The following is a 25378-nucleotide window of genomic DNA, read 5'->3' as shown; positions in this document are numbered from 1 at the left end:
GGTTATAATTTCCAGATATCTGAAGATAATCAGTTAGTCAGGTTATAATTTTCAGATATCTGAAGATAATCAGTTAGTCAGGTTATAATTTCCAGATATCTGAAGATAATCAGTTAGTCAGGTTATAATTTCCAGATATCTGAAGATAATCAGTTAGTCAGGTCATAATTTTAAATTTGGTTTTGTTAAGGTTTTGCCTGGTAGAGTGGCTTCTGAATTTAGACAACGTCTACCGTATTGATAAAATTTAAGTTGTGAATCCCTTTAAAGATGTCTTGGTCCTCAAATTTCCATACAGCCTTAAAAACTCTCGTGAAATACAAAATCTGTAATAAATCCGTTGTTTTGGACGCTGTGAAGATAAAGAACTTTAAAAGTAACGAATGCTTCGAGGGTGGATTTCAGCTTTTCGCTTCAGGGATCCAAATCCTTGCTAAGGGTGATACCCCATACATACATTGTCTCTTGTAAAATAGAACTAAGACAGCAGTTGTTTTAAACTAAATATTTAAAAAATGTTTTAAACAGTTAAAACGTTTTAAATAAATTTTAACCATGAAGTATCAGTTCCTTTGATATTTTTATTTTATAAGTTTAAAATTTACCATGGATCAGAAATTAAACATTTATAATTAAATTGTAGTAAGTTTTAGACATATTTTAATTGATAGATAATCTGTTAAAAATGATTTTTGTAAAAATTGATTATTTTAAATTATATTTTAAAATTCATTTTAATCCAGATTTCACTGAATTTATTAGTTTTTGTTGAAGAAAACTTAGTTTTTGAAAAAATATTTTTCTTGGTAAAATTTTTTATAAAATTTCTCGACATCCAAATTCTGGCGTAAGAAATTAGTCAGAGTAAGATGTCTGCGTCCTTTCACCGTACCTTCAAGTTCTAGTTGTACTAGAAACTAACGGAAAATAGGGCGCCGACTATTTTTCATATTTTTGTCTTAATTTTATTCCAATTTTATTCCGATTTTATTCCAATTTTATTCCAATTTTATTCCGATTTTTTTCCGATTTTATTCCAATTTTATTCCGATTTTATTCCGATTTTATTCCGATTTTATTCCGATTTTATTCATATTTTATTCTGATTTTATTCCGATTTTATTCCAATTTTATTCCGATTTTATTCCTATTTTATTTCTATTTTATTTCGATTTTATTCCGATTTTATTCCGATTTTATTCCGATTTTATTCCAATTTTATTACAATTTTATTCCTATTTTATTCCTATTTTATTCCAATTTTATTCCTATTTTATTCCAATTTTATTCCTATTTTATTCCTATTTTATTCCAATTTTATTCCTATTTTATTCCTATTTTATTCCTATTTTATTCCTATTTTATTCCTAATTTATTCCTATTTTATTCCTATTTTATTCCTATTTTATTGCTAATTTATTCCTATTTTATTCCTATTTTATTCCTATTTTTTTCCGATTTTATTCCGGTTTTATTCTGATTTTATTCCGATTTTATTCCTATTTTATTCCTATTTTATTCCTATTTTATTCCTATTTTATTCCTAATTTATTCCTATTTTATTCCTATTTTATTCCAATTTTATTCCTATTTTATTTCTATTTTATTCCGATTTTATTCCGATTTTATTCCAATTTTATTACAATTTTATTCCTATTTTATTCCTATTTTATTCCAATTTTATTACAATTTTATTCCTATTTAGATTTATATCAAACGAAATCTCCATAGCTGCGATATCTACCTAAAGGCTAAGCTCAAAGTCTAGTATTTTTATAATTTAAACATTCAAAATTGTAATTAAAGGTTTAAAAATTGCAGCTTGTAAACGGTAAAAATTGCAGCTCGTAAACGGTAAAAATTGCAGCTTGTAAACGGTAAAAATTGCAGCTTGTAAACGGTAAAAATTGCAGCTCGTAAACGGTAAATGAAGTCATAAATAACATAATAGCCATAATTTAGAGAATTATAAAAAAATATCAACTAACTGATTTTCGCAGATATTGAGCAATCAAAGTTTAGTCCAACACAGATCATCCTAGTTTCTAAATATGCCCAAGTACGACCACATAGAAAATGGGATAAATTGTCAGTGTCCAAAAAAAGGACATCACAAGAAAATTATTTTTAAAACATCAAGGAAATGTCACATTTATTGTTATTATGTTACTTATGACAAAGTGTATATAATTGGTGAATATTGAAAATTCAACACCAATTTGTTTTGTATTTTATCTAATAAAGTCGTTTAAAATAAATCAAAGGCTTAGCGTTTGAAATTATAATCTACCATTTATTCTGACTGAGCTTTTAAAATAAGAAAACTTTTGGGCATTTTTTACGCAACCACAGCGTATTTATCGTATTGCACAAATGTAGGCTTTTAAACGACCTACAAAACAAAAAGAAGGCGCACCTAACTTTCAAAAAAAGTACTTTGAAGTTTTTCTAGGCCAAGATCTTTCAAAATCAGCGCTTAATTGCAAACGCTAATAGAGAACAACAAACTAAGCACTCCCCGTTACAGAACCGCAAACATAAACATATCGTGATTAAGCTCTTGCATTATAACTTGTAAAGAGAATGACTAATTTATCTACGTAATAATTTTTCATGAGATCACAAGCTACGTAACAATTAAAGCCAAATTTATATTATATTATACTATATTTTATTTTTTATATTGTTTTTATTGATATTTTTTATTAATATTTTTGATTTTTTATTATTTTATATTTTATTTTTATTATTTGTTATTTTTAATACTTTTATCAAGAATGTTTTTATTTATACCTAGATATAAATAAATAAATATAAATAAATATAAATATAAATATAAATATAAATATAAATATAAATATAAATATAAATATAAATATAAATATAAATATAAATATAAATATAAATATAAATATAAATATAAATATAAATATAAATATAAATATAAATATAAATATAAATATAAACATAAATAAATACATTCTTGCTTTTATTTTTTTATAATTTTTTTCATTTGAAATTTTTTATTTTTCACTTTATTTTTCATTTGGTAAATTTTTATTTTTTATTATTTCTTATTTTTCATTTTAATTATTTTTTATTTTTCAGTTTACTTCTGAATTTTTTATTGTTATTTCTAGTTTTAATTTTAATTATTTTTCATTTTTCATTTTACTTATTTCTTTTTTTATTATTTTTTATTTTTTATTTAAATTATTTAAAAATTGACATTATTTTTTATTTGTCATTTTTATTATATTTATTTTATCATTTTTATTATTTTTATTTTTCATTTAAATTATTTAAAAATTGACATTATTTTTTATTTATAATTTTTATAATTTTTTATTTATCATTTTCATTATTTTTTATTTATAATTTTTATTAATTTTTATTTATCATTTTTACTATTTTTTATTTATCATATTTATTAATTTTTATTTATAATTTTTATTATTTTTTATTTATCATATTTATTAATTATTATTTATCATTTTCATTATTTTTTATTTATCATTTTTATTATTTTTTATTTATCCTTTTTATTATTTTTTATTTATCATTTTTATTATTTTTTATTTATCATTTTTATTATTTTTATTTATCATATATTATAAATAATTAAAATTATATAAAATATCATAAGTAACAGACTACAATAAGTATGTCAATTAGAATAATTATCACCGAACTGATTTTCAGAGATATCGCGCAACCAAGGTTTAGTTAAACGCAGAGCCCCCTAGTGTTTAAATATGGCCAAAAGCTTAATATTTTACAACCTAGGACGATATTTTACTGGTCAGCTCAGTTCGAATGACAGTGAATGTTAAACCAACGCAACAATTCTAATAAAATAATTAGTGTAGTGACATTTACCCGCTCGCCGTACACGTTTCAAAGTAAGCGGTCTGAACCTCGCTAATATCACAATGTGGCTTCTGTAGAAAATGAAAGGACATATAAGGTATAGTAGTCGCTTTCTCGATTCCAACGCCCTCTATGTTACAACGTTAACAGATAAATTGAATTGACGGGAAAAAAGTGTGGGGGGGGGGGGGGGAGAGTTGAACTTCTAAAAGACTGAAAACAATCCGGCATTAAAATTCGAACTTTTGCAATACGGACAATAGTTAGTATAAATTATGTACAAACAGACTGTACCTAGCTATAGTATAAATAGCGTACTAGATACCCAACAAGTTCGTTATTGGTATGGGAATTTAGATTGCGCATTTACTATGATTTTCAAAATTTCAGCAAATAACTAAATTTCAAAGAAAACATTTAATTTTTAAAAAATGTTTTTACTTGATCGGGATATAAAAATAAATTTAAATCCGGACTGTTATTTTTGAATTCTAACATTTTTTTAAAATATTTTTGATTAAAAAAATGATTTACAAAAATAGATTAAAAAAAGATTAAAAAAAACATTTAAAAAATAGATTTGAAAAAAACATTTAAATTAGATAAAAATATATAAAAATATATAAAAAAATAAAAAATATATAAAAATAGATTTAAAAAAGTTTAAAATAATATGGTTTAATAAATTGATTTAAAATATAGGTTCCAAAAATGTATTTATAAATAGATTAAAAATTTTAAACAATAGATTTAAAAAACATTTTTTTCAAAAAAAATAGATTTTTTTCAAAACAAAATTTAAAATAAAATTTCCGCTTCTCTTTCAACATATTCTACAATTTTAAACAATACATAACGAACGTATTTTGTTGCGTTAAATTCAAAACAGATACCCGTACAGATACAACACTACCAAATATTGCACTTTCCCAAATCCGCGCCAACTCTATAATAAAATAAAACCGGTTTCACTCGAGCGACCCGACTTGAAGAAATAAAAAAAAGTATAAAAATAAAAGCACAGGTTTGGGGAGAAAAAGGGGAGGGAGGGGGGGACGCCACAAACAAAAATTCACTACCAAAAATTCACTACCTGAGGACGGCGAATTCACCCAGTGATGCCTCTGCGCCAAGCGACTACTTAGACGCGAAGTTAAACGTAGGCAAGACGTAACTCCAAAAGCCAGTTAGGAACTGTGGGTGTTTCGCGTCCAAGCCATCCTAACAATTTCGCGTCTCGAACAGTTTTCGAAAACGAGGCTTAAAGTGGGCGATCCGTAATCAGAGGGTTAAAGTTAACCCTAAATTATTGGATTTCCAGTGACTTCTTAACGGTTTTAAACAGTGATGACGTAGGAATGTAAAGTGTGATTAGGGTTTGGATTGGAATTGAAGCTGTTTTGGGATACGCAACGACGTATTTTCTCCCGAGAAGATGGCCAAGAAATTGAGAAAGTTTTTAATTCTGTTGGATAACGAAAGTTTACTGTACTTCCCGGGAAGTTTTATCGCTGGAAAGGTGTTGGTTGAGTTGGACGAAGACACGCCCGTTACTGGTATGTTGAGTTTCTTTACAGTTTGGGGTTTTGCAGGGGCTCAATTGTAACCGGAAAATTTGCATTTTTCTCTTTGAAAGTACATTTGTTTGAAATTGTAATGTTTGATGGTGATGTCCCAAAAAATCCAAAGAGTATAATTGTAGCCTAAATAAAACCGATTAATTGTACCGTCTAAATAAAATCCGATTAATTCTACAGTCTAATTAAATATCGATTAATTGTACAGTCTAAAGAAAAACCGATTAATTCTATAGTCTAAATAAAAACCGATTAATTCTACAGTCTAAATAAAAAACCCATTGATTCTATATTCTAAATAAATATCGATTAATTGTGCTGTTTAAATAAAAACCGATTAATTGTACAGTCTAATTAAAAACCGATTAATTTTACAGTCTAAATAAATATCGATTAATTGTACAGTCTAAATATAAACCGATTAATTGTACTGTATAAGTAAAAACCGATTAGTTGTACTGTTTAAATATAAACCGATTAATTGTACTGTCTAAATAAAAACCGATTAGCTGTACTGTCTAAATAAAAACCGATTAATTCTGCAGTCTAATTAAATATCGATTAATTGTACAGTCAAAATAAAAACCGATTAATTTTATAGTCTAAATAAAAATCGATATAGACTCAAATCTATCGTAAAATACAAACTATAATCGATTACTCGTTAAGCTCAAAACCAAATTTGATTAATCATAAAGTCTATTTTAAAATCGATTAATCGTAAAGTCTACACTAAAATCGATTAAATGTAAAGTTCAAAACTAAATTCAAATAAAAGTTTAATCCTAAAGTTAATTAAAACGATTTACACGAAAAGGTAATAAGTAATAGTGAACTTAAAATATGGGCATATTAATTGTCGAGTATCACACATCAAAAGGTTCTATACATATGATCCGACATATTTGGGAAAATAGCGGTAAATTATATAAAAAATCTTTTAAATTTAAATATTTAATTATATCAATTTATCTAAATTTTGACCTGAGTTTTCATAAGCTACTCGTATAATCATTTCTACTAAAATAATAATTAACAGGGAAATACTGGAGCTAACGGAACTGCGCTATAATTAATGAAATTATCCAAAACAAAACATGTTTATGTTTAATTATTAAACAATTCATAATATCAATAATTTAAAGTCTCGCTAAATTTAAAATTGATCAATTTGATTCGAATTACCGCATCTTACTAGACCACTATAAACATAAATTATTTATTTATAATATTTATAATTAAGTTGGAAATGGTACATTTGCCAAAGAATATACTATGAAATGATTTATCAATTTATAGATAGATCTTTAAGTACAAATAAATTTTGCATATCCTCTTTGAAATTTTTTGCGGTTTCGAAAACTTTTCACAGTTCACGGAATTGCAAAAAATTAGTTTCCAAACACAGCTGACCAACCGAATGAAGTGTTAATGGATTATAACATTTGTTTGGTTCATTATAATTTTTATTTTGGAAAACATCATTCTTTTATGACCAAGGCTTTTATTTTTTATATATTTAAACGTAACAATTTAAATACTACTTTTATTTAATTAATTAATATTAATCAATATTAATTTAAATAATACTTTTATTTAATTAATTAATATTAATTTAAATAATACTTTTATTTAATTAATATTAATTTAAATAATACTTTTATTTAATTAATATTAATTTAAATAATACTTTTATTTAATTAATATTAATTTAAATAATACTTTTGTTTAATTAATTTTAATTTAATTTTATTTTTTATTTATTTAATTAATATTAATTTAAATAATACTTTTATTTAATTAATTAATGCTATTTTAAATACTACGTTTATTTAATTAATTAATATTAATTTATACAATTTTTGTAGTAATAAATATTTTATGAAATGATTCTCACTAAATGAGTTCTGGCTTAAAACATTAACATAAATCTAAAAATAATTGAGCCACTTTCTAAAATCATGTAGGTGTAAAATTGCAGATTTTAAAAAATGACTATGTAGTGTTATAAACAAAAAGGTAAAAAAGAGTTTAAGCACCGCACGACAGAACGTGTAGAGAGAGCTCCAAGAATGGAGAATTGTCATTTGTTATTACGTTAATTTCGTTGTTTAACACTCATCACGACCCTACAGTAGAAATTATTTCAAAGGAAATGAAACTTAAATATGTCGCAAAATTAGCCACCGTTCAAGCGTTCTCCGTAGGCGTTTTATGTTATGAGTTTAATCTTTCTAAAATCGGCAATTTTGATGTGAAAGCAGCTTGAAGTGGGCGTACATATTTGGCCAAGAATTTCCAAACCAGGAAGCGACAGAAACACCACCTGAAGCTAAACACATGCATAAGCTAGTAGCCCCCGCTACGCGGGAAGTGTATTGGCACATACGTCTAAATATACGTCAATGAACGGTACAGACTATAATAGGAATACGCGTGTGAAGTGTCAACACTTTGAAAATGTTGGATCATTTTTCGTTTTTCACAACGGGCGCTGTCGTTTTCGCGACAGGGTTTCGCGCGTGTCAACTTTCACCAACAATTTTTTAAGACTCGTAAATTTATTCAGTTTAGGGATGTAAATGATATGGAACATTTAATTAGTCAAACGAGACGTATATATTATAATATAATAATTTGTAAGGAGTGTATGCAAAAATGGAACATGCATTTTCGTAGGCTCGATGCTATTTTCAATGGACTTGATTTTTCCCGTCAAACCGCGGATGTAAACACCGCAGGGCTGTTCAAAATACATTTTTAAAATGCAAAATGTCAAATACCATTTTGAGTTAAAAAAAAGTATTTTGCATTTTACATTTTGCATTTTTGAGTTTCTAGGAAACTATTTTGCATTTTACGTTTAGCATTTTCTAGGTTTGATATGTGGAAACACATTTTCAAAATGCTTTTTCCAAATGTTTTTAATGCTATTTACTTCCAAGTAATCATAGATGGCGATAATCAGTGACTCACTTACTCAGAAGCAGACAATTCATTCTTGGTAAAAATGACACTGCAAAGGGATATTTACGTGTTTACAAACTAAATTTCCCGATAAAATAGAAAATCTTAATTTTTCTTTTAAAACACGTTTTTACAAACTAGTGTGGGCCTTAGAAGATACACGATTCCCGCAAAACACATTAGCAGTATTGTAAGAAGACATAGATTATAATCCAGGAGAAAATACATTGGTCGTCCGGGAAGTGTCTAACCACGGCCAACTTTGATCACGCACTGTTCGCGCTACAGCGGCCAACCCATTCTTTGAAGTTCCTATGTTAACGTACGAGCCAAAGATATCTGTATGAGTTGAGCGCCCCTAGCGGAATATTTTGTTTAGAATAGTTTTTTAATATAGACCAAAGGCGGGGAATTCAAACTTATTCATATTAAAACTGTATTATGGTCATTTTTACGCAATTATCTTGGACAAAACTTGTAAATATTAATAAAGTAACATGTATTATTACCATTTAATTGCAAAAGTTTCCGATATATATATTTTAAGTTAAGCGTATAAGACGCGTTAATAACACCCGTTTAGCATTGAAGCCAATATAAAAAATCTGTGGGGTTGGAGCGCCAAATTTCACCTAGTGAGAAAATCCTTGTTCGTGAAAATAAGGCGATTGGGTTGGCCGCTGTAGAGCGAAGAGCGCGTGATCAAAGTTGGCCGTGGTCTAACTAAACGTTTGTGTGAACAGAAATAACGCGTTGATAAATATACATTTTCCTTTTTCTCAACTAGTTTTTAGACAATTCGAGGAGAATAATCATTAAAGTTCATAATTTATTTAATATAAAGATGTTAAATAAAGCCCTCAAAAGGTCGAGAGCATATCTAGATCAAGTCTTGGAAATCGGTTAAAAGGAATATAAGCTGCAAATCAATCTTTATGGAAGACCCCTTCAATTCAAATTACCCGGTACAGTGGCGCCAAACATTTCTAAAGCCAAAGGCAAGAGCGGCCAGAGCTGCAAACGTTGGTGTTCCACACCAAAGACCTGAGGTTATATTCCCTTTAAGCGTGGTTTCAGTTCGAAAGCTATAAAGAAACGGTTCCAATAGAGTTTATCACAAATCTGGGACATTTCGCTAATATAAGGTACACGACCATAGAAAAACATGTTTTTAACGCACTGTGAGCTTGGTCTAAACACAAAAGTTCGGCAACTCCTTTTATACTCGTACCGATTTCGTCGTAATTATAATTTGTGCGGATTTAATTTCTGTTAGACATAGAAACCTGGGCTAACAGGAAGAATCAATTCGTGTAGGAAATATAATTTAACTAATAAATCATTCATCACTGGCTACGATTCAAATTAAGAAGCGTAATTGATACTCATCTTCTCAGTTACTTAATGAGTTCTGGACTCTGAGAAATTCTGTTTAGAAATATACAGGTTGTTAACTACCAACGATACAGGGCCAATAACTCAAAATTTGTTTTAGCTAGGAATTTGAAATTTGAATGACCTTGAACCATCCCAATATGAAAATAGTAAAGACCCCTACCAGATGAGTATGTCTAGCAAATTTCGATACTCTATCATGAGTAGGTTTCGAGTTATTAGCCCTTCAACCTGGTCTATGGTAAATTATTTTCATCACGACCTACCCGTTTTTGTCTAAAATCCCTCGACTTGTTATTGGTTAAATTAGGTGGGCCCAAAGCTATTTATTCCTAAAATGTGACGGGGAACACGTTTCTAATTGAAACCAACTTTGAATCTCTAATGGTTCTCGAGATAAATTTCGAATAACCTTGAAGACATGATTCAACGTCATGTAAATTTCCTTTGTCAAGTGACCCCCTTTACGTTCTATGTGTCCTGAAAATTTTTAATTCCTAACTAAAACAAATTTTGAGTTATCGACCCTGTATTGTTTTTTAGTTAACAAGAATAAATAATTTCGTTAGATATTAAAAATAAAAATTAATAAACGCTTCCTGTTAATAAAAGCGACGAAGGATTAGAATCCTCTAGATTATCGTTGTGTTAATGTTCAGGTAAGATGCGTGGTGTGGTTCGTGGTTACTAAATCAACCCGATGTTTTAAATTAATTTAACAGAAATCAACCTTGTCTGATACTAATGCCAAAGGTCAAGCCGCATTCGTATACCTTTGAGGTTTCAACAATGAAGGAAATTTTCCCCAAAGAATAGGAACACCAGGGCAAACCTCGAATAATTAGTTTTGGGTTTCTCATTAGATTCAAAGAGACAATTACAAAGCCTTAGCACTCCCTGAGGAACAAATATTAGAGAGGTTAAGTCCGTGCAATAAAACGTGTACTACGAACGCCCGAGTTCCCGTCTTTTTATGTTAAATTCCTAAAAATAGCCTTAATTAGTTCATAATGAGTGTTAAACAAAGAATTAAACGCAAAATACTTACCCGTGCTAGGCGTTTTAACTACGCGTTTGATTTCAATGGGCTTAATCTCTAAGTTTCCCATCAAATCCCCTGTTTCCAACTTGAGCCCGCAGTCTCTGTTAATTTGCATAAATGGGATAATTATGACAGCGCTAAAAATTAAACCTCAAAATGTAATGTATCATCTATGTAAGGTTGAAACTCGATTCCCGGGTATTTTTATACCAATCCAGTACGGCCTAAGGTGTCAAGATGTTATTTTTAATCCATAGCTTGGTTGGGTTGTCATATGACGAAATGAAAAATAAATTTCACGAGGTCAAGTTCATTTGAAACATCGAGTTTTTTCCAATTGACTCTAGGACATTTTACTTCAAATAATCCAAAATTTCACCCGTCATCCCTAACTTCTGTTAAAGGCCTAGGATTTCTTCTGCCAGTTTTCCCTTCAAGTTTTCTTTTCGCCGCGCAAATATCCTGGCGGTTAGTGCTCGGAATTGTTTATTCATTATCCACAAAATTTCTGATTTATTTAACAAAAGTTGGTAAAAAGAATATCATTTTAACTTATTTAATTATGTTTTTTACGCAACAAAGCATTTATTTGAATTAAAATGGTATTTATTTAAATAATTGTTTGTTTTGTTTAAATAATAGGCTTATCCACTTTCGATTTTATAAACATTTTACAATTATTATTCAAATATTGGTTATTTAAATAAATATTATTTAAATATCGCCGAACTTATTTTATCCATGGATAAAAGTTAATCGAACGCCGACCTCTACTGGTGGTAGGCCAACGTGTTCTGCGGTTGGCCTACCACCAGGATATTTGCGCGGCGGGAAGAAAACTTTAAGGGAAAACTGGCAGAAGAAATCCTAGGCCTTTAAACCTTTTGATATAAATGTAAAATTCGCTGATTCCACCAGAAACGTGGAAGTTCGTACTTCCTTTAAAAATAAAATTTTTGGCATTTCTTGAAATAATATGAAATTTTTGACCAAATTACAATGCTATTTTTAAAAAAAATTGCTGAACAAAGGGGAAATGAATAATTTTAATAGCACCGTTTAAAATGCAATGGAAAACGCTCATTTATCACCTAAATTTTCTTTAGCTGGTAAATTAAACCAACACTTTCCTAATCACGTATTTTTTTTAAAAACTAAATTTTTTCGTGGGAACAAACGCTTTTTTTATTTTACAATGATTCTCTTCAATGTAAGTATTGACCCTTTTAATGTAGCACCTAGCGGCGAAAATTAGAAATTTTAACAAAATTGATATTTCTTAAATAAAATACAGCCCTAATTTTTATTATACGATGAAGATATTTAATACCTTCTTAAGGCATGGGCTTCAAGGGCATATGCCGAAGGACCAATTGCAAAGCCCCCCCCCCCTGAAGTTCACTGTTTTCATTGTTACATTGCACAACTGTATAGCAGCTAGAGTTTACTCTTTAAACTGAAATTATAAATAGAAATGTGTTCATATTTTCTTCTGTGGTACGGCCTAATGGCATTTGGTCATCGTGAATCTGGTTTTACTACAAAAACTACATGTATCGTTCAATGAAAACGGTGCTGTAGATTCATGACCAGAAAATTTAGGTCCAGTCAAGAATGTATTTACGCTTAGAGATAATAGCTATGTTGAGACCAGCATTGTCGAGTTTATTATTATTATTTTGAGAGAAGCACTGCTATTTCAAACACCTAGAGAATGGACAAGAAAAATCAAAATCGTGACCGGAAAATATCTCGAGCAAGATCTGAAGCCAAACACAACAGTGCCGACAAAATATCAATAAACTCGATAACAAAACCTGCAGAAATCAAATAAAAATCAGGAAACTGGAAAACCGCTCCCAAAAACACACACCCACACGCCTTTTTATAATTTGAATAAGTAATTGAAAGTCAGGGAAGGAAAGTTCGAATACGACAAGAAGTGGTCTCATTTTAAATTCATTATTTGTCTCAGACAATGAAGCGCGTAAGGCTTCAGAAATGAAAAGAAATGGATTTTACCTCGATACCCGCATCTCGAAAGGAAACCAAGGAAAACTACTGTATTGTTGTATGTGTTGTCGTGGTTGGGAACTAGTGTGCTCGTCACGAAGGTGGGTGTGGTTTTAATAAATGGGGCGGGCTTAACACTAAATTAAAGAAACAGTGACGTCATCTATCTGGAAAATAACAAATTATTCTTACAAAATGTTGGTTACATATTTAGAATTAAAAATAAAAATAAAAGAAGATAATTTCGAATTAGGTCAATTTGGTCATGATGAACACGGACCATTTCAACTAGAGGTCGGCGTTCGATTAACTTTTATCCATGGATAAAATAAGTTCGGCGATATTTAAATAATATTTATTTAAATAACCAATATTTGAATAATAATTGTAAAATGTTTAAAAAATCGAAAGTGGATAAGCCTATTATTTAAACAAAACAAACAATTATTTAAATAAATACCATTTTAATTCAAATAAATGCTTTGTTGCGTAAAAAACATAATTAAAGGGAATATAACCTCAGGTATTTGGTGTGGAACACCAACGTTTGCAGCTCTAGCCGCTCTGGCCTTGGCTTTAGAAATGTTTGGCGCCACTGTACAGGGTAATTTAAAAAATTGAAGGGGTCTTCCATAAAGATTGCTTTGCAGGTTATATTCCCTTTAAATAAGTTAAAATGACATTCTTTTTACCAACTTTTGTTAAATAAATCGGAAATTTTGTGGATAATGAATAAACAATTCCGAGCACTAATTTCAACATAGTCATTCTAAAAATAATTACATTCGTAGTAAAAATATTAAATTTATTCCCAATCAAATATTTATATTTAAATTCCTTGACGTCTCCACGTTTTCAGTAAATAAATAATTTTTATGTGAAATTTAAAATTTTATTCCACGTTAAAAATGAATTAGCTAGCCTCTTTTTACGAGTTTTAGTTATTTAAATCTATTTCCAAATTCCCCGACTCTTTTATTTCCTTAATCGTGGCCACCCATTTTTGATTAAAGAAATAAATTTTAATAAAACTTCCATTCCAATTTTCCTAAAAAATTTGTTAGATCTGTTAATTAAAATTCGGCCTTAATTTGGAATGTTTTTAAAAATGACCTTTTATAGATTTTGAATAAAATGCAAATTGAAACAACTCGGTGGGCTTGGAAGGGTTTCTCATTTAGCTTCTTGATGTATACCACTAAAGGGATATCTTGTTTTACATTCGGGGAAAAACCAACGCCGCAAAGGCGAACGTCAACATTTCAAATCCCGTTAAGCCTAATTTTCTTTAGTGTCTACGCTGGACATCACGGCGTTTTCCCCCAGCCTTGATGAGGTGCTATTCTTTGATCGTATGAATATGAAAGTGATGTATGCATAATAGAGAAAGATTAGGTATTTCCCTAGAAAACGTGTACGGGAACTTGTAGAAGTGTTGGTGTAGCATTTTGTTCAATCTACACTCTTACAAGTTCATCTTACACATTTTGAAGGGGTGGTTTTTTAATGGTTTTGTTTTCACCTATTTTCCTATAATTTCCTATAATTTCACGCTCTTTTGAAAGTAAAAAGAACTTTTCTGTACGTGTCATAGAACATCTAGTGAAAACAATTGCCACTTTCGAACAAAATCTTGAAAAGTGCGGGTTTAGGAAATCCGCTAATATTCTAGGTGATTCTAGTCAAAGTATACCGATATGCAATAATTACCTTATATCCAATACTATCCTATTTAGTGTCCTATATGTTTCTATATTTCGCCTATTTTATTTCCTATATTTTCCTATAATTCACCTATTTTATTTCCTATATTTTCCTATGATTCGGCTCTAAAATTCCTATTTTTCCTATAAATTTTTCAAAGCTGTTCCCTGGTCATCCTGTAATAAAATACCATTTGGATTAGGGGATTAATCGTTAATAAATTATTTGAAGAAACCGTACGTCGAGAAAATAACACTGACCAGGCGGTTTCGCTACACATTCTTTTGTTAGAGCTTAATTTCCCTGTAAATGATGGAAAACCTTGTATTTTTCTAAAGCTGATTTTTGTTGTCTGTCTGTTTGACAGGTCTGTATTTCCACATCGTCGGCGAGGGCGTGGTCAAACTGCGAGACAAGAGGGGGGCCAGCGCCCACGACAAGGAGAACTACATCGACTTCCGGCTCAGGCTTCTCGGAGAAGGACCCCCCAAAGGAGGTAAGACAAAACAACGACCGGAACTTGTTGACCAGTTGATAAGAGTTCTTACAAAAATAGATTTCTTTCGGTAACGTCGACTTGAGCTTTTTCCAGCCAGAGATAAGAACGAATAGTTAGTTTGGCGCCAAAATACATAAAAACATGACCGGCAACATTGCTATTATTGTGTTAGTAGGTGGTTTATTTACTTATTTTATTTTTTTACCGAGTTTAAACGTGAACAAAATGCTGTTTCCTTTTTAAAAAAGATATATTTCAATTGGCCAGCTAATTTATATTTACTTTATATAGCTAAGGTGACCTACGTGAAGGGAGTATTTTCCAAAATATAACAATATTATAAATGGACTATTTACACAATTAATAATATATTGTTATTTTACTTAATTCAAAGGTTTCTTTAAAAAAAATACCGATAAATTATTAAAGTTTCACGCGCATTTAAAGTTTTGTCAAACCTCTAAATGGCGAAAATAAGTCTTACTCGCTTTAAAGCGTTCGCGTTGTAAACAACGATTGCAAAGTAACAAAAATTTGATAAAATTTTGATGAATAAATAGTAACTCAACCTATATTACCTTTTATCGACCGTTAAATTTTTAATTTTGTTTCTTAAAATAGCTTTGCTTTTATCAAAGCCTCTGAAAAACTCCAAGGCCTTTGCGTTTCAAAATTATAAATGGGCATATTATACTTCTAAACTTGACAATGTATTTAAGTATTTGCTTAGAATTCGACGTACAACACCGTATTTTTAAACTAAGGAGGTATTGTCGTCAATTTTGCGCAACCCTAGACAATGAAGTTAGTTAGTTTGTCGGTAGGGGGAGTCGCGAACTCGCTTTCTTTATTAAAAATTCCCAAAATAACGAGATTTTCTCGAGAAGAGCGTCTTTAAAATATTCAAATATTTTTTCAGAGGCTCTTTTATCGTGAAACTCGTTATTTCCACAGCAAAAAATGTTAACGTGATAAAAGACGAAATGTTATTTGGAATTATCCAGGGACTAAATTATCTGCTCGATTACATTTCAAATTCCATTTCAGCGAATAAGGACGGATTGCAGAAATATTTTTTAACAAAAGGATTCATTTAAAGCGAAAAGTGTCACAAAATGGTTTCTTCGTCAAAATTGTCGACGGAAAGATATTTTGAATATTTAGATTTGGATTCTCAATGGACAACATAAATATAGTGGCTTATTCAAACCAAAATCTGCAAAAACTTCTGTACAAAATCAACTAAAAGTACTTATGCAAGAACGAATTTAGAGGTGAATTTGAACCAAACTATTGACAAGAACTACTACATTTAATCTCAGAGCCTTCCTATTTCGAAATTCGCGGTGACCCCTGTTGGCTGAAAATAAAACTAGTTATCAACAAAATGGCGGGTGAAGAAATTCGTTTTAATTTTGCACCAAAACATTAGTTGAAATTGTTATCGGTGAAGCAAATAAAAATGCGGATTAACTGATCTTAGTGTAAATTAGTTAGGCTATTACGCAAGGTACTGCTCACGAATTGGAAATAGGGCTGGAAATAGTATGATTGGCTGTATCTGCAATCACGAGGTACTAAATAGGAGGAGCTAATTGATTTTTATCCAAATCTTCCAAACACCGGTGTGTGGTCCTTTAAATTTTTCTAATTTTCTTCAAATGTTGAATCTTTAAGAATTAATCGTTTTCGATCGATTAAGTAGTTTAATCTCCAGACATTAATTAGCACTAAACAGTTTGTAAATATGGTCAATTAAGCTCCACCCACGAAAACTGCAAATGTTCCCTTCTCGACCCTTGATATTCTTGCTTCATTCTTTTCTGGTTCGTAGCGCCGTGGGCTTACGTCATAGCTAAGCCCCGCCTACGATCGTCACAGATCACGTAACCACCATGATATTATTTTACGTCACAGATCATGTGACCTCTATGGGCGTCTTAATGTCATGGTTGATGTAAACTCGTTACCACGACCACAAAAACAGGCCACGCCTACGAGCGAGATACAAAAGACTGAATTTAATAATAACAACTACCGCTTACACGTTCTTAGTTGCATAAATGTGTTCTTAATACCAAATAATGTTGTCACTATGCTAACACGTACAAAATCGACATCTGGGTCATCCCTCTTAAGAATAAAAAAAGTATAAACGTTTTTAAAAAATATTTTCTCAAAAAAAAACCCGATAAGAAAGTAGAGAGCGATTGTGGGCAGAAACTCGAGGTTTTCGATTTTGTAAAAACCCACAAAACTTCCGAAATCAATCAAATACTACATTTTACAACCAAAAAAAAGCATTATGAATTGGGTTTATACGCCTTTCCAGTGAATAACTAGGACTATGTTCAGCCTAACACTAATCGTTTTTTCTTAATTCTGCTAGATGGGAAATGAAGTGTACTAAAATAATCCACTATTAGGTTTAAAATTTTCTTTTGGAAATTTTATTTAAATATTAAATATTTCATTTCCACTTGTCACCCAAACTCGATACTATTCCTTGAACGACCCACAATAGTTATTACATTTACAAAAAATTTAGATTCTTAAAATTAAAAAAAATATTCAAAACATTATAAAATTTATATCAAAAATTTTAAAAATCGATTTAAAGACATTAAAGTTTTATTACAAAAATGACAATTACGTTTAAAAAAATGACAATTACAATTACAAAAATGACATTTACATTTACAAAAATGACAATTATACACTTACAAAAATGGTAATTACATTTACAAAAATTTTAATTACATTTACAAAAATGATAATTACATTTAATAAATGGCAATTACATTTATAAAAATGGCAATTACATTTTTAAAAATGATAATTACATTTACAAAAACAGCAATTACTTACAAAAATGACAATTACATTTACAAAAAAAGCAATTACATTTACAAAAAAAGCAATTACATTTACAAAAAAAGCAATTACATTTATAAAATTGACAATTACATTTACAAAAAAAGCAATTACATTTACAAAAATTACATTTACATTTATAAAAATGACAATTACATTTACAAAAATAGCAATTACATTTATAAAAATGACAATTACATTTATAAAAATGACAGTTACATTTACAAAAATGGCAATTACATTTATAAAAATGACAATTACATTTACAAAAATGGCAATTACATTTACAAAAATGGCAATTACATTTAAAAAAATGACAATTACATTTACAAAAATGACAATTACATTTAATAAAAAAATGACAATTACATTTAATAAAAAAATAACAATTACATTTACAAAAATGACAATTACATTTAAATAAATCGATTTACAAAATTTAAATTTAGATTATTAAAACAAACCAAAATACTTCGATTACATAAACGATTTTTCAACACTACAGTCGATTTTCAAAACGAGAACTCAACAACGATTCCATTTGCACGAAGTTCGCATACCAGACTGATTAATGATAGCCAACCTATTTTTATCGTAATATTTTCAAATCGAAACTGCATCAAAAGACAACTTTGTACTCCACAGAGGAATTGAAAATAGCGATTTCCTCCAAACACTAGTTTTTATGCAAATGACCGGTGTTTTTTCGCGAAACTAATTCTGTTTCCGTGAAAATTAGCGTCTTCCGAGGGGTAATAGTGCGTGAAGAAACGATTTAGGACTTTACAAAACGGTAGAAAAACGCTGACAACGAGCACAGTCGGCTAAAAAATGGCAAAGGCTGCAGAGAATTATAAGACCTTTTTTTCAACCTAAATAAAGGGTTCGCATAAAGATGAACAAAGTCGTTGGCCTTGCGTGATTTCGTGGCATACGCGCTATTAATGTTTGGATATTATCTTTTGCAAGTTGTCGGTATGTTTATCATATATTACGTAATTTATATTTCCAAGTATTTATTATTTATGTTATTTTCTGATAAATAGTTCATCGTTATTTTCAAAAATTATTTATATTTTACTTTTTAAGAAATATTTTTAAATTACATTAAGTTTGTTTTTTAAATTATATTAAGTATGTTTTTAAATTATATTAAGTTTGTTTTTTAAATTCTATTAAGTTTGTTTTTTTATTTATTTTAAGTTTGTTTTTTTCAATTATATTAAGTTTGTTTTTTAAATTATATTAAGTTTGTTTTTTTAAATTATATTAAGTTTGTTTTTAAATTATATTAAGTATGTTTTTAAATGATTAAGTTTGTTTTTTAAATTATATTAAACTTGTTTTTTAAATTATATTAAACTTGTTTTTTAAATTATATTAAACTTTTTTTTTAAATTATATTAAACTTGTTTTTTAAATTATATTAAACTTGTTTTTTAAATTATATTAAACTTGTTTTTTAAATTATATTAAACTTGTTTTTTAAATTATATTAAACTTGTTTTTTAAATTATATTAAACTTGTTTTTTAAATTATATTAAACTTGTTTTTTAAATTATATTAAACTTGTTTTTTAAATTATATTAAACTTGTTTTTTAAATTATATTAAACTTGTTTTTTAAATTATATTAAACTTGTTTTTTAAATTATATTAAACTTGTTTTTTAAATTATATTAAACTTGTTTTTTTGAAAATTATATTAAGTTTTTTTAAATTATATTAAGTTATTTTTAAATTATATTAAGTTTGTTTTTTAAATTATATTTAGCATTTTTTAAATTATATTAAGTAGTTTTTAAATTATATTAAGTATTTTTTAAATTATATTAAGTATTTTTTAAATTATATTAAGTATTCTTTAAATTATATTAAGTAGTTTTTAAATTATATTAAGTATTTTTTAAATTATATTAAGTATTTTTTAAATTATATTAAGTATTCTTTAAATTATATTAAGTATTTTTTAAATTATATTATGTTTTTAAATTAAATTAAGTATGTTTTTAAATTATATTAAGTATGTTTTAAATTATATTAAGTATTCTTTAAATTATATTAAGTATTTTTAAATTATATTAAGTATTTTTTAAATTATATTATGTTTTTAAATTAAATTAAGTATGTTTTTAAATTATATTAAGTATGTTTTTAAATTATATTAAGTATGTTTTAAATTATTTTGAGTATGTATGGCATATGAGAAAAATTATAATATTTATAGTTTTGATAAATCGAAGAGAAGGCCCATATTAAATATACCAAAATATATCGTCGAGATTAAGCGCGTTACCATAAAACGCGTACGGAGAACGCGTAGACCTAGTATATTTAACTACACGAACAGTTTTATTAAAATTATTTTGTTTATCATTCATCACGACCTAATTAATAGTTACTCGAAATGAACTTCGCATTAAAAAGCATTTATCCTGTAATTAGACCCCGTCTAGACGTTTTTATCTACACGTCTGATTGCAAGAGCTAAATCTCTCTCTGCGCTATCTCCGTGTGCTAAAAATGGGCCGCGAAGATTTTCGTCACGCACGTTGGATTTGATTCAATTGCAAAAAGAAACAAGTCTTTTTTTAGCCGGACAAAATTGACTCGAAATGATGGATGACGTCATATTTTCCTTCTTGATTGGCTGTCAAGAGCGGCTTTAAGGCGACGTCATCGCCTTACGATCAGTAATAACGCCCTCTAGCGGATAATTTACGAATTTATGGAAATTTTACCTTGACCCCATACTCGTAGGAAATGAAACGCTTAAAACAAGTTAAAGGTCATATAGAATTCCGAGTTGGGCTTATCAATTCTACACAAATATACGTTTATGCAGAAGAAAAATAATATAACCCTATAAGTTAAACACCGCCATAAACGTAATGAAAACAGCGATTTCTTCCGCCAGTTTATAGCTGTTTGCTGCGTCATAATGTAGACCCATATGAGATATGAAATTTCCCAAAAGGAGACGTTGCATTCGATTTGCCATGGCAACCGAAAATGTTTTTGACCACTTAAATCGGAGATTTCATATCTCATATAGGTCTGCATTATGCCCAACTTTCAACAAAATCGGTAATAAACACCTCGGGTACTCTCCTTGTCAGTATAACTTTTGTAAATCCCGGCCACCTGTTTGATGATTTGGGCCTAAGGTGGTGCATTTGGTATTAGCCTACAATAGTTGATTATTATTAGAATAGGAAGAGTCACGCTTATGGTAACACGCATTCGAAGTCACGCAAACTCTTGTCGAGGTTAACGTTAATAGTTAGTGTAGGGAGCTGTCGGCTCGCGTGGCATGAAGAGCTTGCCACCACCCTCGCACGCAAATTAACACGGCCACCTGAATTAAAGGTATTAAAAGTCTCTAGATGACTTGAGCATAGGGTGGTGCCTTGGGTATTAACCTAACTAATTATATTATGTTTATGTACGGCCTAGATTCTTTTCTCGAAAAAGGTAGATTTTCAAATAAACGGTACATCGTGGGTTTATAGCCGCTTTAAGAATAAAAACAGATCCAATTTCATTATCCTGTTTTCGTTAGTTCGTTTGGCCTGATAAAGTAAAAGAATTATTTTTGCGCGCTGAGAAACTCCTATATTTGTCGCAATTAAGTAGGTTTGGTATTGTTTTCACTTCAACAAGTACCCGCGCGCTGGATTTCCCAATCAGCGCAACCCCTCCCACGACGGGGTCTGTCCCAGTTTCACTCTTTTTGTTCGCTTTTCTTTGTCGTCTAGCTGAGCCACTTTCGGCTAATTTAATAACTACATTGAGTGTTTAGTCCGGATTGATTTCTTTAGTCTGTGGCTGGAATTAGCGGCTTTCCCGTTGATATAAACAAAAGATTGATCTATTTAACGCCACAATGTGCCTGATTTAATAATATCCCGTATCTTGTTTATGTATATTAGATCTTCTGCGTGGACTCAATAGAGCTTTTGACTCTTTTATAGTCTAGAAATTTGAATATACAGGGTGTTAACTAAAAAATCGATACAGGGCCAATAACTCAAAATGTGTTTTAGCTAGGAATTATAAAATTTTCAGGACACAGATAACGGAAATTTCCATGACCTTGAATCATGTCTTCAAGGTCATTTAAAATTTATCTCGAGAACCATTAGAGATACAAAGCTGATTTCAATTAGAAAAATGTTCCCCGTCACATTTGAGGTCTAAATAGCTTTGATACCACCTACTTTGACCAATAAGAAGTCTAGATAATTTAGCCAAAAACCGCTAGGTCGTGATGAAAGTTATGTACCAGAGACCAGGTTGAAGGGCTATTAAATCGAAAAGTACTCATGCTAGAGTGTCAAAATTTGCTAGACATACTCATCTGGTAGGAAGTCTTTAGGTTTTGCAAACTCGGATGACACTCAACTCATGGTTCAAGGTCATTCAAAGTTAATCTTGAGAACCAATGGATTTAGAGAAATGGTTCCAATTTTAGTGTAAATTAGTTAGGCTATTACGCAAGGTACTGCTCACGAATTGGAAATAGGGCTGGAAATAGTATGATTGGCTGTATCTGCAATCACGAGGTACTAAATAGGAGGAGCTAATTGATTTTTATCCAAATCTTTCAAACACCGGTGTGTGGTCCTTTAAATTTTTCTAATTTTCTTCAAATGTTGAATCTTTAAGAATTAATCGTTTTCGATCGATTAAGTAGTTTAATCTCCAGACATTAATTAGCACTAAACAGTTTGTAAATATGGTCAATTAAGCTCTTTTTGTTCGCTTTTCTTTGTCGTCTAGCTGAGCCACTTTCGGCTAATTTAATAACTACATTGAGTGTTTAGTCCGGATTGATTTCTTTAGTCTGTGGCTGGAATTAGCGGCTTTCCCGTTGATATAAACAAAAGATTGATCTATTTAACGCCACAATGTGCCTGATTTAATAATATCCCGTATCTTGTTTATGTATATTAGATCTTCTGCGTGGACTCAATAGAGCTTTTGACTCTTTTATAGTCTAGAAATTTGAATATACAGGGTGTTAACTAAAAAATCGATACAGGGCCAATAACTCAAAATGTGTTTTAGCTAGGAATTATAAAATTTTCAGGACACAGATAACGGAAATTTCCATGACCTTGAATCATGTCTTCAAGGTCATTTAAAATTTATCTCGAGAACCATTAGAGATACAAAGCTGATTTCAATTAGAAAAATGTTCCCCGTCACATTTGAGGTCTAAATAGCTTTGATACCACCTACTTTGACCAATAAGAAGTCTAGATAATTTAGCCAAAAACCGCTAGGTCGTGATGAAAGTTATGTACCAGAGACCAGGTTGAAGGGCTATTAAATCGAAAAGTACTCATGCTAGAGTGTCAAAATTTGCTAGACATACTCATCTGGTAGGAAGTCTTTAGGTTTTGCAAACTCGGATGACACTCAACTCATGGTTCAAGGTCATTCAAAGTTAATCTTGAGAACCAATGGATTTAGAGAAATGGTTCCAATTTAAAAAGTTTGTAAATTGAAATTTTAAGTCTAACTGTCTTTAACACCATGATAAAAACGCTTCAAATTGGAACCATTTCCCTAAATCCGTTGGTTCTCGAGATAAACTTTGAATGACCTTGAACCATGAGTTAAAGGTCAACCTAGTTTGCAAATTATAGAGACGCCATACCAGATGAATATGTCTAGAAAGTTTTGATACTCTAGCACGAGAATAATTCGAGTGATTAGCCCTTCAACCTGGTTTTTGTCTTAATTATTTCGACTTCTTATTTGTCAAATGAAGTAGGATCAAAATTATTTACACATAAAATGTGAAGGGGAACACTTTTCTAATTGAAACCAACTTTGTATTTCTAATGGTTATCTAGATAAAATTTATATTACCTGTAAGACATGGTTCAAGGTCATGGAAATTTCTATATGTCCTGAAAGTTGCAAATTTTTAGCTAAAATACGTTAGGAGTTAATGGCTTTGTATCGTTTTTTAGTTAACACCCTTTATTTGTTTGGGCTTAAATTTTATATTTGTTTAACACCCTTTATTTGTTTGGGCTTAAATTTTATATTTGTTTAACACCCTTTATTTGTTTGGGCTTAAATTTTATATTTGTTTAACACCCTTTATTTGTTTGGGCTTAAATTTTATATTTGTTTAACACCCTTTATTTGTTTGGGCTTAAATTTTATATTTGTTTAACACCCTTTATTTGTTTGGGCTTAAATTTTATATTTGTTTAACACCCTTTATTTGTTTGGGCTTAAATTTTATATTTGTTTAACACCCTTTATTTGTTTGGGCTTAAATTGTATATTTGTTTAACACCCTTTATTTGTTTGGGCTTAAATTTTATATTTGTTTAACACCCTTTATTTGTTTGGGCTTAAATTTTATATTTGTTTAACACCCTTTATTTGTTTGGGCTTAAATTTTATATTTGTTTAACACCCTTTATTTGTTTGGGCTTAAATTTTATATTTGTCTAACACCCTTTATATGTTTGGGCTTAAATTTTATATTTGTTTAACACCCTTTATTTGTTTGGGCTTAAATTTTATATTTGTTTAACACCCTTTATTTGTTTGGGCTTAAATTTTATATTTGTTTAACACCCTTTATTTGTTTGGGCTTAAATTTTATATTTGTTTAACACCCTTTATTTGTTTGGGCTTAAATTTTATATTTGTTTAACACCCTTTATTTGTTTGGGCTTAAATTTTATATTTGTTTAACACCCTTTATTTGTTTGGGCTTAAATTTTATATTTGTCTAACACCCTTTATATGTTTGGGCTTAAATTTTATATTTGTTTAACACCCTTTATTTGTTTGGGCTTAAATTTTATATTTGTTTAACACCCTTTATTTGTTTGGGCTTAAATTTTATATTTGTTTAACAACGACCTACAAAATTAAAGACTGTTCCCTCAAGTTCTTGAGCAAAAACCCCTCATGCTAATTTACATTGAAAGAACAAACATTTTCGGTCCAATTTTCCGCAGTTGTTGTAGTTTGTACAATATATCTAGTCAATCCTTATTTAGTAACACAGACTGGATCGAAAAACGTCGATTTTTAAATTAATAAGAATTTAATTTAATATTTAAATAACATTTTTCATTTTCTTCAGGTCTAACGTAACTAATAATATTGTACACCTTTACTAATGTATATTATGTACTATTTTAGGGCCCTATAATTTATTTATTTGGGCCCCTAAGAAGGATTTTGGGAGCCCTTATAATTTTCCTAAAGGAAGAAAAATGTCAATTTTATTCCGCCTTTAAAAAAATTCAGAATTCTAAGAAAGTAAAAACAATTTTTGGGAGCCCCTTAAATTTATTTTCTTTTTAAACTCTAAAAACGTGGGCTCGTGTGAATAGGTACTTTTAAAGTTCTCCGTGAAGTAAATCAGTAACCAATCGAGTTCAAATATCCATTTCC

The 25378-nt window shown here is 29.4% G+C and overlaps 1 protein-coding gene across 1 annotated transcript in view; it reads left to right on the top strand.

The window, feature by feature from the left end:
- The first annotated feature begins 5009 nt into the window (after nt 1-5009).
- The window catches only part of Vdup1 (arrestin family protein Vdup1), a 45077-nt gene continuing 24708 nt past the window's right edge, over nt 5010-25378 (top strand). The window contains exons 1-2 of the mRNA XM_090163103.1: nt 5010-5426; nt 14936-15064. Coding sequence (XP_090019229.1) covers nt 5306-5426; nt 14936-15064 — 250 coding nt within the window. The 5' untranslated portion in view covers nt 5010-5305. The remainder of the gene's footprint in view (nt 5427-14935; nt 15065-25378) is intronic.

The sequence above is a fragment of the Leiobunum rupestre genome, chromosome 11, assembly GCF_980474605.1.
Source record: "Leiobunum rupestre chromosome 11, qqLeiRupe1.1.hap1, whole genome shotgun sequence".
NCBI classification, from domain to species: Eukaryota; Metazoa; Arthropoda; class Arachnida; order Opiliones; family Sclerosomatidae; genus Leiobunum; species Leiobunum rupestre.
Note: the sequence above shows the minus strand (reverse complement) of the source record. Positions and strands in the feature narration are given on the sequence as shown.